This window comes from Anser cygnoides, chromosome 17 (genome assembly GCF_040182565.1).
Source record: "Anser cygnoides isolate HZ-2024a breed goose chromosome 17, Taihu_goose_T2T_genome, whole genome shotgun sequence".
NCBI lineage: Eukaryota > Metazoa > Chordata > Aves > Anseriformes > Anatidae > Anser > Anser cygnoides.
Window position 1 is genome coordinate 5,922,975 of NC_089889.1, and position 18,847 is coordinate 5,941,821.

Genomic DNA, 18,847 nt, shown 5'->3' on the forward strand with positions numbered 1-18,847 from the left:
TGAAAACACCGATTTGGGGAATTTTAGTTCATTCTATTGAATTCATCTGTGTTCCGAGTTGGTGCTTTTTGTACAGAGGGTGTGGCATCCCCATAAGAAGCAGCAATGAGATGCCACTATTTTACTTCTGGATAGTGAAAGACGTGCTTTTATACAGAATGTGAAAATACATGACTAGCTTTATCCAAATGTAACTCCTCTATTTATCAAGTTTAATATTCAATAAAATTCTATGGGAATGCTTTATATGAATGACTCCCCTTCATATCTTCAGTATTGCCTGCCTCTACACCCTTTTTTTTTTTTTTGGTGAAGAGTTTCAGGAAATAAAATAATCAGACTAAGGCATAGATAGTAGTTGTTTGACATGTGTGCCTTATTCAAACACTTACTGGAAATATTCACAAAGGTCACGATAACATCATGAATATAATAATAGCAACAAGATACTTGTGTAGATAAATTTATTAGTGCATAGGTTAGAGATTTCCTCCCCCACAATATTAACAGAACAAAAGTTCATGTGAAAAACAAGTTTTGTTTTAAAACAAACTGAGGCAGCTGTATAACAAGTAAAAAAGCATGGAGCGACTTATTCATATTTCTGTTCTTGATGGGCAAATTATTGCATTATAAATTAAAAAAGAATCAACACAGCCAAATTTGGAGCGACATTTTAGATAACCAGCCGTAGAACAGCAGAACTGATCCCCTCAATGTACTTTGTATCTGTATAAATAATATTTACTATTAAAATTCTAGAAAACTATAGAATAAAAATATATTTTACCTAGAATGAGCACTAAGGCAACCAATCTTTCCTTACTTTGTTTGTAAACTTCCTTACAACCATTGGCGAGTGTTCTGGGCTGAGAGGTAAAAATTGTTCGTTAATGAAGTTGAATTTTTTCAAGCGACTTCTTTATGGCTGGCTTGCAGAAGTCTTTTTTTTTAAAAAAAATAATATGATATCTGAATAGCTGTAGCATATTCACAGTATAATTGGACAGCAAAGCAAGTATTCATACATACAATATATATTGTAAACTTTGCTGAATTTTATGAAGCTAGTCAACAGACTGAGTTACATTTTAGTGAATAACCTCAGGTACTTTCCACAAACCGTAAGTTTAAGGATTCTAATCTTTTATGACAGTTATTGCAATTAACATTATAGTTGAATATCTGGAAACATTAACAAGCATAGTTTTAGAGTCTGTTTAGAAAGGCACACATTATACATTCCTCTAATTCTCTTACAGTGTAAATATATCTACATATCTACATGGACATCCTAAACAATGAGAAATCAAAAATTCAAGTTACAAATATTTTACACACAAAATACAAAAATAACCTTTAACATTAAATGCAGTTATTTGGTTACATTTGAAGTCTTTCAAGCTTTCAGGTCTTACAAGCTAGCATTACAACAATATGTATATACTAAAACACTTCATACATGTTATATAATACATAAATTTCATAACAAATCAGTGTCTTAGTTTGCATTATGTTCTGGAGTTTTCTAATGGAGTTGCATTTCTCCCCATGTACTATATTCACACAACAACATTAGCAAGCTTCTGAAAATGAATATTGACTTGGCTTTACAGAAGATGTGATTTTTTAAAATAATTTTATCATATGATTTTTATCATTCATATGAGCAATACGGCTAAACTGATCCATGAGTTTTGTTTGAACAAAGACTGTAAAATTATTTGCTGAAGTTCAAATTGTGTGTTTCATTACTGTATTCTTTTACCAGAAAACATTTCTACCATAAGGTAAAGGAAATACTTAAAGCAATTAACCTTAGTCATGTTGAAAAGATTAAAAATGTAAAGTGTAAAAAAAAGAAAAAGAAAACCCTTTGCTTTTTAAAGTGTAATGTAGGAGGCAGACCATTAAATATCTAAGTGGTCTTTTCTGGATAAAATATTTTAGCACTTGCTGAAGAATATTTTAATAAAGTATTAAGCTTAGGCTAAGGTAACTAAATAACTTAAAGACATAGCTACATTTCATAAAAATGTTCACAGGAGTGCTAACAGAAGCAGCACCAGTAAGGTTATAAAATCTGTGATTAGGATTATAGTAGCAATAGAAATAAAAAAGTCAAACAGTCAAAAGTCAAGTTTCTCAACTCCCTATTTGAACTGTTTATAACACTGAAGTATGAAAACATCCTAAGTTACTTTAGTTCAAAACAATTAAAAGCAAGTTTTGGTCTTACAAATGTATAGTTTATGATGAAAATCCATACGTATCCTAATACATTCTGTTCTTCATTTATAAGTAAACATTAAGAGTGATTTTGTTTTCATTTTAGCCTTTCAGTGATAGGTAATCATCATGTAACAGTGTTAAGGGTGTACAGCATCTTTAATAAAAAAAGTTTGGCTTTACTGAAGACATATTTTGGAGTTGCTGAAGGTTCGTAGCTCTTTGAATATACTTGCTATGATAGTGTTGTTGCTAGGATAATTCCAAGAATCAGAAGTAATACAGTTACACATATAATAATGAACATTAATTTCTGAAAAAAAAAAAAAAAAGGAAAAGTTTAGATTGAAGTACCTTGTCAGATAAAGAACTGTTTAAATACATGCATACCCACAGCAAATCGATTACACTGGTATTTATTCTAAATGTTTGAATTATCCTTCTAAATAAAACTTACTGCTATGATTTCCTATTGTTATCCTTTCTTTTCTAACATATGTAACCATAGCTACTAGTTGTAGCTATTTGTATAACAATTAGCTTTCTTTATAGCTGTTACTACCCATACGAAACTTCTGTAAATATTACTACATACAGAAACAGCGGCAATAATAAACATTTACTTATTAAGGTCAAGCCTAAGAATAGTAACATTGCTTACTGCAATAAATCCAATCCTTGGATAAATATTTGTAGCCTGCTCAAACCTCTACAATTGCACTCTTAGACAAATTCAAGAAAATGTCTGTAAAAACCTTGTATATAGCTAGTAGCTCAGAAGACCTGCACAAAAAAACCCACACAACTGGATTCCATGTAGATGCATCAAGGTCTGACAGCAGGTCAGATATTTCTATCAGCAATGATACAGTAAAGCGTGTTGTCTGCCCATAAACCAAATGTGAAAAGAAACTATAATACCAAAAGTAAAAACTTTAGTATTAAAAATGTGTTAGTACAGACAACTAACCTAATGATTAGTGGTCCGAAATGACATACTATCTCATAGAGATTCATATGTATTTTGAAGATCCTACATATAAAAGGTAGGGTTTCTACTGGTCCCAGAAGAGTTAGGTGCTATTATCTGCTTAGCCTGGCTAGAAGTCATTTTGATAAGAAATGGCAGATTGGTACAGCAAAATTCTGAAAATTGAAAAATTTTTCAAACTCAGGTTGGAATATTTGCAGACTTCCTCTTATAAATGCATCGTCACATGGTTTCATTTGGTCTACTATTAGTAAAAGAGCTTTAAAGTAATAAATTTATGTATCTTCTGCAAGGCAAAATACCCAGCTTTATGTTTGTAGACACCTACTTTAATGAAAGCTCTGTTTAAAGCCATAGAAAACTACATTTGACAAAGTTCCAATTAGAAATCCATATCTTAGTGCAGGCTGTTTGCTGATGTAAACTTTCTTTATATAAAAATAAAATAATCAAAGGACTGATACAATAAGCTGGGTTGTCTCATTTCATTTTTTGTTTACAGGTCTTATGATAAACTAAAAAAACTACCACTAGATGTCACAATTTTCAATATTCACGTGCATAGAACTTTTGCAGTATGCAGAGACAGAGGAGGATCCACCTAGTCATCTCACCCCCTCAGTACTAACTCCACACATAGTAAGGATTAGTAGTCCAAAGAGGTTGTCAGAGCAGAACAACAGCAAAATTAGTTGATTAGTTACTTACTGCCGCACTGGCAGGAATTCATGCATGCTGAGGTTATCCAAGCATCACCGAATACCAACAGACAAACCAATAATTAGACCAATTATGGCAATCAACACCAATGACACAAGGATAATTATCCATATTTTCTGTTAAAAACAAGGCATTATTAATTTAATATCACATTAAAACTTGCATTTTCAATTTTTAAAACAATGTTTAGATCCATACATTTTAAGTAAACATGCTTATTAGCACAATTATAAAGAGATAGCATACCCTTCGTGCTTTACTTTGATATTTAACTGCCTTTTTTGTCTCTTCTTTAGCATGCTCCACATAATCCGATGCATTCATCACGTTCTTTTCTATGTTGTTGATCATTTCACCCTTAAAATGAAATGTTGAAGAAAAATTAATTATTGGCATCCATGGATCCTTGTTTAATTAATCTGAAAAAGGCTACAGAATAGCAATGAATATTTAAAAAAAGTAATTTGCATAACAGCAATGGACTTTTTTTCTGCTTTGATGTGTCATGGGGAAAAGGGAATGAGAAGCAAGGGCTCAAAGTTCTAAACAAACAAGGAACATTCAAGGGCAAGGTAGGCATCTTTCTCCATTTTGAATGAACAAAAATTGAACCTCTGAAAACATACCTTTGAATGTGAGGTATGTTTTAACAGCCAGTCTAAAACTGACATACTAAAAGGTCAGAAACCTCTGATGCGCCTGGAAGTGGGAAAAGATATTGACTACTTTAACACAAGGTTTAACAGTTACCTAAAAAAACCATAAACTTCGGGAAGCAAAGCAGAGTTGAATGTTTAGAACGTCAACACATAACCAAATTCAAATTATGATGAATGAAATTTGGTAATGAAATGGAAGATTGGTGAAAAGTTACAGTAAATCTATTACCTGTGTTTCTGTCCATCAGAAGAAATAATCAGCAGCAGTAAACAGCAAAGCATTAAATAATGATGCACAAGTAATTTTTATTCATTTCTAATTAATTAGGAAACTACTACCAATTTGCCTTGCCTATAGATTTAATATCAAAGCAGCATACAACTTCAGCACAAAACCCAATGAAAAAAAAAGTCTTTTTCAGGAAAGCTTCTCCCTGAACATTATTCTTTTCACTCTCCTGCAGAACTCAAAGAATTTAAGAGCTAAGTAAAATACTTTTAACTTCTGTTAATTGGTATTAAGTAGCAAAGACTACAAACAGAACAAATTACACACACCTCAGGATAAACAATATGAGAGACAACTTGAATGTCTTATCCATCAATCTGTTTACATTCATGCTTGTTAAAACAGGAATCATACCTTTGTATCATATGTAAATTGTATAAATCTACATTTTATTCTACCACAGCAGTCCTTCACCATGTCTGTGAGTATACTAAGTTTCTAAGACATTAGCCATCACTCCAGGACAGAGTTGTTCTTACTCAAACACGCACAAAACATTCAAGCATACTGCAACACAAGTACATTGAAGAAAATACTTAAATATAACAACTGAAAAGAAAGTCTATGCTCAGCAATCCGTAGGACATACTATTAGTACATCTAGACTGTAAATTTGTCTAAAACAATACAAAAAGCTTCAGTGGTTAATTTTCATATAGTCTATTCAGTCAAAAAACACTAAGAAACAAATCTGTATTATCTGATTACGAGCAATTGTTTCTTTATATTTCAAAGAGGAAGAAAAGAAAAAAATCCCACTTACGTATACGTATTTGAATTAGTTTGTTTACCTGAGTCTCAACAAACATAGCCATGTCCATAAACATTTCATGTAACTCCCGTATGCTAGATTCCAGTTTCATAATATCCTTGTGTCGCGACTCAATTTCATTCAGAGCTTGCCTAGTTATTTGGGAGTCTGATATAATCTTTGGAAGAACAAAAAAATACAGACACAAGTAAGTGTTGACAAACTTCTAAATAGCAGAAGAAACAGAACAGATGACAGGCATAACTGGACCAGAAATACATACATCAGATGTGAAAATTGAAGGATTACCACTCTCTAACATTTCCTCCAGTTCCTCATCAGTGGTGGTCTTTCCAGCTAGAATAAAAATACAGTACTTCATATAACATCACTTATTATTAAACATAATTTTACAGAAGGATAACAACTCGAAGAAAATTCTTGTATTGCATATTTTTCAAGATAAAACAATGTAGTGTTTAGCCATTACCAAGTACCATTTTGCATATGAAAAAAAGAAAATGTCAAGTAGGAAGAAAAACCCCAGTGCTAGATTCAGAACTGGGATGAAGAATTCCTGTGTTTTTTTTTCTTTTGGTCAGACTGAAAAGTTTGATCAGAAACATTTACAATATACCTATGAACCCTGTTGAGTGTCCTCCAGAAGGAAGAACTGAAGATACAAACAGTATTTACATAACACTCAATATTTACCCATTCAATCATGTCACATTGGCACCTAATTTGCTTCCTCCCTCCTACCAATGACAGTGTGATGGATAAAGTCTTTATGTAAATTAGTCTTTAACAGCTAACATAGGATTACACTCAAATTCCCCACAGAGGAGATGATTACCCATGGAGTACTCTCACTTCTACTTTGCATAACACACCTAACAATGTATGTAGTTTATTATTGCATGTTTAAGCAAACTGAATCCTATCCATCACAGTGGTAAAACAAATGCAAATGTCTTAAGTTACAGAGCATATTCAAGCTATTTGTATTGTGCACATCATATACAGACATTCAATTTATTTTACATGGGAAGAGCAAGGATTAGAAATGGCTTATATAATTCTGTCCTATCAGATGAAAATTAATTTTAATACTACCTTGTGATATTAATACCCAAGAATGCTGCAAAACCTGCTTTAAAATTTTTAGTGCTGAGGAAAAGCTAAAGAATCAAATTAGGTTATAACATTAATTTAAAAGAACCATGTCCTGAGATATTAGGGTCCCTTCCCACAGGAGCATGAGTGAATTAACTTGCCAAATAAACTACGCTGAAATGTTGAATTGAATCATACTCATCATGGGAAGCCAATGAAAAAGAAAAGCACGTGAAAATCAAAATTTTAGATTTGCTAACTCTTCTGTTTGCACTTTTCATTTAAAAATATTTATTTGCCCTTACAGGTGATATTAAAAAGGCCAACTTTAGGTACAAGGTATTATTGGTATTTTAGACACTTTCTGAAGTAGGCACTGTACTTCTGAGTAGAGTTAGGTGCCCTTCTGAATATTCCTCATAATCAACAATGAAATAAGGCAATGCCAGTCATTCAACAAATGATTAGAGTATAACTAATGGTAGCACTGATTTTATGGCAGCTGAACTTACAAAAAAAATGTTCTTATTGACACAAAAAGAATAGCATAAAAAGAGATGATGTTGTTATTAGCATGTTAATTTGGGAATGGCTTTTAGCAACACAACGGAACACATTCAGTATCTCTACAACAGCTTCTGCACGCAAGCTTAATGTTTTTTCTGCAGTTTCAAGACGTGAAATAAATGAAACAAAGGATATTTAATAATTTGCAATAGAAGAACTTTATTATTATTATCTAGTTTTCTCTATTTTTTACAGTTGTTATGAAGAGTAGTAGCAAAGACTTAATGCCATCTGAGAATTCTTTTCCCTCCCATTCACATGCTTAAAGGTGGTGTCCAAGACGCATGATGTTTTGTACTATCTTTAAGCAATAAGAAACAATGGAGGTATAACAATACATTTAAAATTTATTTATTTAAAAAAGAAGTGTATTCAGGTCACTTACTTATCTCTAATTGTCTCTGTATCCGACCTTTGCTGCGTTCTCGAAAAAGAGATTGGGTCTCGTTGTATTCTGTCATGACCTCCACAAACTTGTGAGCTAATACAGAGTGCTGTTTTTACAGGATTTAAAAATGTGCAAAAAGTTAATTTTATTCTTAGTACAGCAAGTACAACTGCACAACAACTGAAAACTGTATTTAAATTTCAATAAAACAGAACATGGAGTTCTGAATTATTTCCGAAAAGTGAAACTCATTCACTGATTTAGTAGCATCCTTTTATTTTCTTTACATTTCTTAAATTGTCATACCTGTGTTTTTCTTATCCTGAGATCCACTGATGTCCGATTAGCATTTTCACCCTGATCAAAAGTTTGTTCAATAGCTAATAGCAAATACAAGAATATTGAGTCAACATTCGGTATAGTAAATTTGATATTGCAGCTCAAAGTTATTTGGTAAATACTACTAATCATTACTTTTCTGATGTACAAGGCTCCCCACAAAGATGTTTAACTTTTCTTGCATATACATGTGTGTGTAGTGTGGGGGCAGTGAAGTCCATACATGTTTTAAATAGGTTCTGCAATTCTATTGTGTATAGATCTTAAAACACTACTTCAATACTATTAAGAGTCACACTAACATCTATTACTCTAGGAGCAGTTCAAAAGGTCTAACAAAATAGGCTGCTCTTGCAATTTAAGTGATAAAAACGTAACGGGTAAACATACCCTCATGCTTATGGAAGGCCAACGACAAAAACATACACTAAATGTAACGAGTAATATTCAAACAGTCAATATATTTTAAAGCCTATGCTGAACAATTAAAGGCACTACTACAGGGGAAGCCAATAGCAAAATTACTTAGCCTGAATGAAGCGAGTCAAATTAGGAAATTCCAAATTATGTAAGTAGACAAAAAAAAACAGATCTGTATAAACATCAGTGCAAAAAGTTGAACATTTTGTTTTCAAGGCTTAACGAATGAGATAACTATACTCTGAATTTTCTTAAGATTTTCTTAAAATTTAGGAACTACCCGGCAGGAGTTGTACACGATAATTTATACATACATAACAGAGTTAAGTTTTAGAAGGCCAACTGCAATGCATTAACTCTGTAACACCACTAACATCCTGAATATGTTATAAGTGATGGCAGTTTTATTTCCCCCCACAACTTACCCTTTAACCTGGCTCGGATTTTATTAGCAATCTTCTTTATTTCCTCATTTAATTCTTCGAGTTCTTCTTTTGTTCCTTAAAAAAAAAAATAAATCCAGAACTGTTGATGATTGATAACAAATCAGTGAGTAGCCTTCTCAAAAGACATTCAAGTCATCATCTTTGGACACTATGTATGACCAGGGGAAACACAGTTAATTAGTAAGTGATGTAAGTTCTTAAACTGTAATTTATTTATTTTTTGTAAAGCAATGTGAAACATGAACATCCACTCTCATGGATCTCATTCGATTGAGAACAATGAACAGCAAGATAAAGAGATCTAATTTTAGGCCCAGTTTTTTAACATTTAAAGATGTTCAAACCACCCTGGTCACTGACTCCCAACCCTGCACTGTAACATACCACCCAGCAACAAGAACAAGATAGCAACAGAAACTTTAAGCTAGCATTGCTCCCATATTGTGTTGAATTAACCTGGATGATCCACTTCATTATTCTGTGCCATTATGTTAAAAAAAATAAAAAGCAGAAACTAGTACTTGGGAAACAGCAGAGACTGGTGTTTTGTTTTTGTTCCATTCTACTTGAAAAAAACCTAAGAAATCATAAATTACTCTGTGATACAACACTTATTGCTGTAGTACCTCTCTGATTGTTCCTTTTATCATGTTCTTTAATCTCAATTCCCTGGTGACATTCATCCTGCTTTACTAGTTTACAGCTGCCCGTACTCCTTCCTTACAGCAGAATGTGGTGGCCACTGAAAGGTCACTGTAGCACCTGTCTGTGCAGGGGCAACTATCAGAATCATAGAATCATAGAATATCCTGAGTTGGAAGGGACCCATAAGGATCATCAAGTCCAACTCCTGGCACTGCACAGGTCTGCCCAAAAGTTTAGACCAGGTGACTAAGTGCACAGTCCAATCGCTTCTTAAATTCAGACAGGCTTGGTGCAGTGACTACTTCACTGGGGAGCCTGTTCCAATGTGCAACCACCCTCTCGGTGAAGAACCTCTTCCTGATGTCCAGCCTAAACTTCCCCTGCCTCAGCTTAACACTGTTCCCGTGGGTCCTATCACTGGTGTTTACGGAGAATAGGTCACCTGCCTCTCCACTCCCCCTTGCGAGGAAGTTGTAGAGGAAGCATTTGGAGCAAAGCTGATGTTGCCCACAGAAATGACTTAGAAGGGAACCATAAAATCCAGATCCAGCAATTGTATTGGTGGAGGCTGTACCACTGCAATCTTTCTTCCGGTCTTGTCAAAAATAGATCTTCACATTAAAAATGTTTTTTGAAATTATCAACAGAAAAATTGCATTGTTGACATCATTAAATACAACAGCTAAGCACTTGAACACTGAACTACCAATGTAGCTCAAGCAAGCCATGGATCATGTACAACTCAACCCTGAGATCCTGTAATTATATAGCATAATCATACTAAGGAGTTTGATATTCCTAGGTATTTTAAATCTTACTATCAGATTCCTGTTTATTGTAATAGGCCCTGGGAAATGTTATTCCCAAATCACCACCTAAACCAGGTAAAATATTTTGTGCCTTTTCTTAACGTAATGTTTTCACGGTAATATTTCTTTGTCGGTCATAAGGAAGAAATTCAGTGAAGTCTTTCAAGTGACAGTTCTGTAGTTTATCACAGACTCATTGCTTTTAACTTAAAAAAAAAAAATTGTGTCACACACTACCTGTATTTTCTGAAAAATACTATGCATATTCATGAAGCACTTAACTAGATCTGTTATTGGAGTTCCTGAAGAAAACAGATTCACAAGAGCAATATCGTGTTCCTACACAATTCAAATGCATTACTGTGGTTGTGATAAAAATTGCTCTCAATCAGATCAATTACTAACCCTTATTAACCTGAGGTTCACTGCTTTTTTAAGTCATATAGAATCAATTAGCAAAATCACTGTCAATAAGACACACATATGCCCATCTACAAACAGATGAAGAAGATACAGAAAAAAAAAAAAGAATTAACAACCACAGTTCAGTTTTCATCAATAAGAACAAAAAAATTTAGGCTACTGTTGCGACATTCTGCAAAAATACCACTGCATCTTTTCTTCCCTGTTCATTACACCCTGTGCACAAACTTAGGCATGCCTTAAATTAAGAGGTGTTGAGAACAGCTATCTACCATAGTAAAACTTACCTAAACCAAACAAAATTGATTTTAGAGAATCTGGTAATATATACTTGAAATCTAAAAATACGATACTCACTTCCTTCAGGATTTGGGGCTGACAGGATAATGCTGTGCTGCTTTTTTACTTCTTCCACATTTTGTGCTATTTTTGCTATATTATTTCTAAGTTCCTCAACCTAGAAGAGAAATGTGGCAATGAAAGAATTAAAATATGGCATGTGAAGACTTTTTTTTTAAATACATCTTTGCTAATAAAAGTCTTAAAGTATTTAATTGCAACACTAGTAAATATTTGACAGAAATCGCAGTGTATGTATATAGTAGTTATCTGTGAACATCTAAATAATTTATTTTCTTTAAAAACAAACAAAACCAAAAGAGCATATGCATACTTTTATGTGCCATGACGAACTTTTATGTGACAGGAAAACATAGCAGGGGGGCACACAGAAAATCAAACTCCAGTGTCTTCAATTATTTGTTAGAACAGAATCTTCCCCATACTTTGCTACTTTGTATGGAATAGGAACATGATATTTATCAAAGCAAGAAATGCGTGGTAATAGGTGCCCATGAGATGGCTTACTTTCAAAATTAAGCTAATCACAAAAATAACTGAGAAATGCAGAATGTATAGTGAAGAGTACATAAAACCATACCTGTTGGAAGAAGTCATCCATAAAATGGTCTTTTTCAACAATAACTGTTTCTCCATCTTCATTTCCTTTACACTGCAAAAGACAACAAAACAAATCTATGAAATAAAACTCAAGATACTGTTCTGAAACGAGGAAGGTTCCTTCCACATTGCTCCTGCATACACATTTTTATCAATAATCTGACGAGAAGTAAGTTTTTCTCTTCTGAGGACTGTAATCTGAAAACAAATAAGCGGAGAGGTCAAAAAAGTCACCTGACTACCATAAAATTGTGAATGCTAATGCAGTACTCCTCTGTAAACAACTTCAGGACAGAACCAGGCTATATGCAATTTTACAGTTTTCATTCCCTGTCATAAGAAAGTATTGAAATACAATTTTACATCTCTCTATATAAACACCTAACTCTCTCACAGCGTAAAGATGCTTACTTCACAGTGAGTCCTACGTGAACAGAAAATAACATCCAGTTTCACCATAACCGAGACAGTAAATGAAAACCTCACAAAGAAATACAAAGAGGGGTGTCCATGACTTTCTGGCATGTGATGTAATGATTCAAACATCAAATGAAAGAACAAAATGCTATCAGCATCTCCGTACTAGTTTTGCCCTTGGGTGCTTTCAAGCTGCCACTCCACACCAATTCAGACACAATTATGTTACACTACGCATAGATGCGTTACATAATTGATAAGCCCTCAGAAGCGCAGCCAGTGAGGCAGCAACTCCGGATGCTGGCTCTCGCAGATCTCTCGAGCACCCAGCCCAACACATGCCCTGAGTCACACTTCCCTAAACCATGAGCCAGCCCAGCAGAACATGTGGTTCTCCGCAGTAACGGATTCAAATTTGGTCAAAGGAAGAGAGAACTGATGTGCATCACAGAAGTACGCAGTTCCAGCTCTCATGACCTCTAGTTCCCTCTGCAGAGCAGACTGTTTGAACTGCATTGAACCCAAATTAGAACAAAATACTAATTAGTGTGTCCTACTGCAGTCCATGGATTATCACCAAATAAAAACCAAACCACATGATGGGTAAAATAAAGGATTTTCATTTTCAAAACTTTTTCTTGCAAGCCACTCTGTCTTTGATCTTCTAACACCCACTTTCTGCTTCCAAACCCTGATCCTGTAACCCAATAAGCTCTTTGTTTCTGGTTTTATTAAATTAGATGAGATGTATGTTATTTGCATGATAATTCTGCAATTTAATCCAATGTCAAAACACTGCTATTACCTAATAAAGTTACATTCATCAACAGTCTAAGCATCAAAATAGTAGGAGTGCTCCAAATCTTCATGGAAAGTTTGTATTTATACTTTGTGACAGCTTTTTCCCTCCCCACCTCCTGCAAATTCAGGGAGTTCATAAAGCTCCATAACAGTATTTTTTGTCAGAAATCATTTGATTTTTTATGCTTGGGAACCAGTGCCCCAATTGAAATAAAAGACTTAAAGACACAGCACTAAAAAGCTACCAGGTCTAAGTTAATAATGAGATACATTTTGAAAGATGTTTGATTTAATCATCTATGTAAAAGAACACCTTCTGCCTACATTTACTGTGTAAAGAATATTTTTTCTAGTTATAAGAAAATCCTGTATTTTGGTACTAAACTAAAAATAATTAAAATGGTATTGGTTAAGAGATTCAGCATGTCAGCTGCTTTGTTGGTCAGAAGATCTCAGTAAAACATTAAATACCTGAGTCAGCCTTAAGAGTAAGATTTTTTATCTGTCATTTGGTTAAGCCATATCTATAGCAGCTGAACGGCAGAGTCGTGTGATCAGGCAGCCTCAGTCAGTTCCACGCACATTTCACTTTCACATTTGGCTGCAATGACATGAATGACAGACAAATTGGCTGTCTGCAATTTGTTGAAAGATTTAAGGACTCCCTACCTTGAACATCAGCACTTGAAAGACACTTGACTTGTCAACCTCCGTTCTTTATGTTCTTAAATCATCACTTACCTAAAATACAGCTTATTCACTAACTCTTCAACGTAAGAGACACACCTTTTCACAAGCACACAGCTCAACCAAGATCGAGTTTAGCATAAAGGTATTCCTCCTCCTAGGCCTCACCTCCATAGCATAAGCAGTATCACAAAAAAAATACCTGATAAAAAGCAGGCAAGAAGCTGTAGCAGCATGCCGCGATGAGAGCAGAGGTCCTGCACACCATCCTATTCCCACCCTGAGAATGCAGCAGGTGCCTCCCTGCTCTCTCTATATAATGGACAACATTTCCTTTAAAATCTGTCCAGAGAAATTACAGAACAAATAACTGTACTGAAGTTCTTATTGATACAAAAACCACATCTGAGTGACTGCAAATACTAGATTTACAGCAGTCCCTGCAAACTGCAACTTAACTCCCTTGTATACTCACGCACTCCCACATTACTCAGCCAACTGGATGGCGTAAAAGGAAGCAATGTTGACGATACTGTAAATCTTTATGGTTGCCTGTACCAAGTAACTCATTACCTTTGTTATACAAGTAACCCCTTACTTTTAAAATGACTACCTATGTGTTTTAAAACACTCTAGAATCACTTGTTTTATCCAGTACAGAGAAAAGGAGGCTGAGAGGCGACCTGGATGCTCTCTGTAGCTTCCTGAGGAGGGAAAGCAGAGGCAGGCGCTGCTCTCTGCTCCCTGAGGACAGGGCGTGTGAGAACAACACAAAGCTGCGCCCGGGGAGGTTCGGACTGGATAGTATGGAAAAAATTATTCACCGTGAGGGTGGTCATACATTGCAACAGGCTTCTTAGGTGGACGATGCCCCATGCACGCACATTCAAGAGACATTTGGACAATGCCCTCATTAATATGCCTTAACTTCTGGTTAGCCTTGAAGCAGTCAGACAGTTGGACTGAAGCACCTTCGTGGGTCTCTCCTAACTTCATTATTCTATTTTCCATATAAAAAGCCTATCTTTAGAAAGACTAATTCTTACATCACATCTCCCACGTTAATGTCAAAGCCTTCCAAGCCTTTTCTCTTTAAGTACTTTTCAGAGAATTTCAGATTCCAGAGGTATTGCTCTAGATGTCAGCCATCTATAGGTGCGAGGCTCTCTGCTGACCTGGAACACGAGGTGTTTCAGTTTCATCATACAGCATCAGGGTTTCAAGAATTCTTTTATACTAAAGTAGCAAGTCTCTTCTCTCACTGAGGAGGTTCTCCTTACCAAGGAGATCTATCAGGCAGCTTTGGCAGGTCAATCATTAACACGAATTTAGTAGCGTTGCTGTACAACACAGAAAAAACGTCATAAGATAACCAACTATATGAAATAATGCTGTTATGACATGGAAAACAAAGCTCTTCTTCAGGGAGTTCTGTGTTTGAGTGAAGGACAATGTGAAAGATTAACTCAGGAAAAAAAGCAGCCAGTAACGTTTTCCCATTTCTGAAAAGGTTCCTTTTATATTTTTCCATATTATCCCGATTCTCTCCATTTTAACATTTTTGACTTTGTGGTTGTTCACTCATTCCTAAATAGTTTGGGGGACAATAAGCAAATGCACAGAAACAGATTACAAAAATCAGTGCACTTCTGTTCGAGTTACTGTTCCTTATTTACAAGAAAAAAGCTACAATCAAGTGCAGTCTAAACACTTTTCAAAGTTTAAGATTCCCTCAGTAACACTCAAGAATAATGAGATAAAAATAATATATTTAAAATGATTTACCTATCAAACAGGAAAAATGGATTTTAACATACACCTTTACATCAGTTTGAGCATTCGAGATAGCCATTTTTGTGTGTTATGAAGGTTGCACCCCAACCTTGAGATCTAAAATATCATGCTAAAGCAGGGGTTTACATCTTACCTCTTCTTTGAGGTCATTTAACAATATCAAAAACATTGGAGCATTTTTTGTTAAACAGACCTTTAAAAGACCATGTGTTTTTAATATCTAACGCTAGCTAAATATGCTGAACACAGTGTCTGAATGCAGATCCTACAGCTCTTGTGAAGTCATTTTGAGGTGGTCTTGTATCCCTTAACATTAAATCATTGAAGACTTGGAAAATATTCTAGAAAATCATTGCTATATACTTACCCTGCTTTTCTTTTCTTCCCTAAATATCTATTATTGACCACTGCTATAAGCAGCATATTGGATCAGAGAGAGCCTTTTTTTTTAAATTTTTAATCTTACATTCATTTGGGCTAAAGAATACCCCAAAACAGTTTGACCAACTATCAAATTAATTGTATTTGAGAAATATATATGATAACTGAGATTTCTAATGCTGAAACAAGTTCATATTGACCTGCTTAGAATAGTTTACAAGTTTTATTAAAATAAGCCCCTTGAAGAAGACAAATACAACTAAGGTTCCCATATTCTGAAAAAGGAATGATTTTTTTTCGAGCTGGGAAGTAGGACGATGCAGTATTACCTGAAGACTGAATGATCCGCATGTCTACAACAGTTTATCCAGCAACTATTTTAGCACTGTTTAACTACCTAATACAGGGTATTAACAAAAGTATCAAAAAATTATGATAATTTTATATCTTAATGAACCATAAGCACTGATAAGTAACATTTCTTCCTCTTTATAAAGACATAGGAAAATCTAGGTAAACATTACCAGTTCTAGTGACAAAACTTGCTTGCTGTCAATTAAAATCCACAAGCACAAATAAGGACTTGCACACTTAAATATAAGTTTCTTCTAGAAGCAGTACCATGTTTAATTGAACAGTGTGTACACTAGGTGAAGTATCAGCATCTCAAACTTTATTTGTGTGGCACATCATGTCTTTGCCAAAAACACAGCAGATGAAGCTGACAGGTAAAATGTAACCAATGCAATACAAAACGTTATTATTTTAAGGGGAAGAGGTAAGACTCAGTAATTCCTGAAGATTCTGCAGGCCCAGGCCTGTTTAAAAATGACAATATAGAAGCTCTACCCTTCACTGAATGCTTTAATCAAATAAACCACTATGGAACTACACTAACGAGATTGAAACGCTATGGAAAATAGGCAAATAAGCGTTAATTGCTGTTCAAAATCTTTTTAATAGTACATGCAAATAACCTCAAAAAATCTTATTTTTTGATATTTCAGGTAAAGAGGCAAGATAGAAATAACTACTTCTGCAAATTCCCTGTGCAAATCAAGTTTTACAAAGGCCACCTCTTGTGACACCCAACTTTTCAAATCTTCATGCCAACGGTGAACTTTTAAGTGATAAAATGCAGACTGACTTCAATAGATGTTGACTTCACTTGATGTTAAAGTACTTCCTTCTAGGTATAAGGAAGCTTCAGTTTCAAGTCTCAAATCTATTCATTAATTCTAAACTTAATTCTGTTGATGAACACATGAAGCAATTCAGCAATATTGACCTTTGTGTTTAGACTTAAAGCAGTAACTTACTGCAGCAATGCTTTATTTAAAGAAATAGCCTCCTGCAGTAATGTTTTTAGATATCATATACTAAAGCTGGCCTAAAAAAATCTACATAAAACCCCTAAGTTACAATAAAAAACCTGTAACAATTCATTTATTTATTTTTAAAATACATACAGCCCACTGTTGTTTCCCCTCTGTGAAAAGGAAGTGTACTTGTCTAGCATTATAAAACAAATGCAGATCACCACTTACCGCTTCCTCTTTCTGGGAAGCAAGTACTACTACTGAAATTTGGCGCATATTCCTATAACCTGGACATGTTTATACACAGGAAACAGAAGAAGGGTCGAAGTATACGTGAAAGAAAACACTCATTTCTTTGGCACTGCTCCGATATATCTTTCCTGGTAAAGATAGTGTAATCTAATGACCTTGCATGCCAATTCATCCCTTTGGAGAAAAAAGCAAAGAGACTGGCACCACTTAAAGATGGAACTTCCAAAACATATTTTTCTGATCTGGAAAATACGAACTTAAAATTTCAAGGCAAACGAGCCCCAAGCCTTCACACAGCTCAGCACAGGCCAAGTTCTATGCGTATGTGGCGTTTGGGAATTATCACAGAAATTCCTGCGTACTTTAAATTTTCATTTATTTTCAGTTTTGAGTTTTTTTTTTATTTTTTAAACCAGGCCGTATCCTGTTGAAGATGGACATCGAGGCATCTCGGTTCAACTCTCCCCCGTTTTTTTTTTCCCCTCTTTTTTTTAGCGGACTGTTTTCAGCGCACAAACAAGGGGACGGAAAAGCACGCCCGGCCATTCCCAGCTCCCATTTTGCAAACGCTCTCGCAATGACGCCCGCTGCCAACCTCCCCAAGAGCTTAAAACGCCCCAAAGCCAGCCTCCCCGAGAGGTTAAAGAAGGTCCCCAAAGCCAGCCGCACCAACAGATTAAAGGGCCTCAAGGCCACCAGGTCAACCCCCGCGTTCCTCCTACGCGGCGCCGGCCCCGCGGAGCCCCGGGGCCGCGCCCGAGGCGGTCCCTCAGCGGCCGCGACAGTAACGGCCCGGGCAGCTCCCGCCTCCCTCACCTCCTGCAGGTCGGCCAGCCGGTCCTTCATCCCCGCGGCCCCTCAGCCTTCCCTCAGCTCCTCGCTCGGAGCCGTCAGCGCCCGGCCCGGCCCGGCCCAGCCCAGCCCGGCCCTGCCCGCCGCGGGGCCGCCCCTCAGCCGGCTCCGCTCAGCAGCCACCGCCCCCCGCCCCTCCTCACGGCCGCCACCACCCGCACCGCTCATGCGCCCCGCAGAGGGAGGGAATGGAGGGGAAAATGGCGCGCGGCCCCGCGCAGGCGTCCTCGCGCTGCTGACGGCGCGGCGGGGCTGAGGTAATCAAAATGGCGGCGGCGCCTCGCGGGGGGGCGGCGGGGATGTGGCTGCGGCGGGCGCTTCGAAGGCTAGGGAGGGGCGTTGGGCCTGCAAGGGAATTCCAATGGGAAGAGTTGGGAAAAGCTGTTCTGTGGTTATGTGCTTTTTTTTGTTTTAAATGAATTTAATCCTCTGGTGTGCCATGTGGATAGGCTGCAGTCGGGCTTCTTAAAATTTCATGTTTAGTTACCAAAAGCAGATAGACTGCACTTCCCGCTGTTGCTACTTCTGCAGGCCAGGCCCAGGCATCTCGCTGTCCCTGCAGTTTTAAACCAGAGCTTGGGGTCACCCATGG

General features: G+C 36.2%; 1 protein-coding gene across 3 annotated transcripts; it reads right to left on the reverse strand.

Moving 5' to 3' along the window:
- Nucleotides 1-447: 447 nt before the first annotated feature.
- Nucleotides 448-18,377, reverse strand: STX2 (syntaxin 2). Of its 3 annotated transcripts, none has more exons than XM_066979265.1 (11): nt 18,220-18,377; nt 11,733-11,804; nt 11,150-11,249; nt 8,895-8,969; nt 8,017-8,090; nt 7,708-7,816; nt 5,923-5,996; nt 5,680-5,817; nt 4,187-4,297; nt 4,008-4,056; nt 448-2,542 (listed from the first exon to the last, which is right to left on the reverse strand). In XM_066979265.1, exons 1-11 carry the CDS (start codon nt 18,247-18,249, stop codon nt 2,409-2,411), a joined length of 966 nt encoding a protein of 321 aa, XP_066835366.1. In that variant the 5' UTR covers nt 18,250-18,377; the 3' UTR covers nt 448-2,408. The 3 variants fall into 3 exon arrangements, with proteins under 3 accessions (XP_066835366.1, XP_013028887.1, XP_013028888.1); XM_013173433.3 differs by having other exon boundaries at nt 3,929-4,056; XM_013173434.3 differs by lacking the exon at nt 4,008-4,056.
- Between the last annotated feature and the right edge of the window lie 470 nt (nt 18,378-18,847).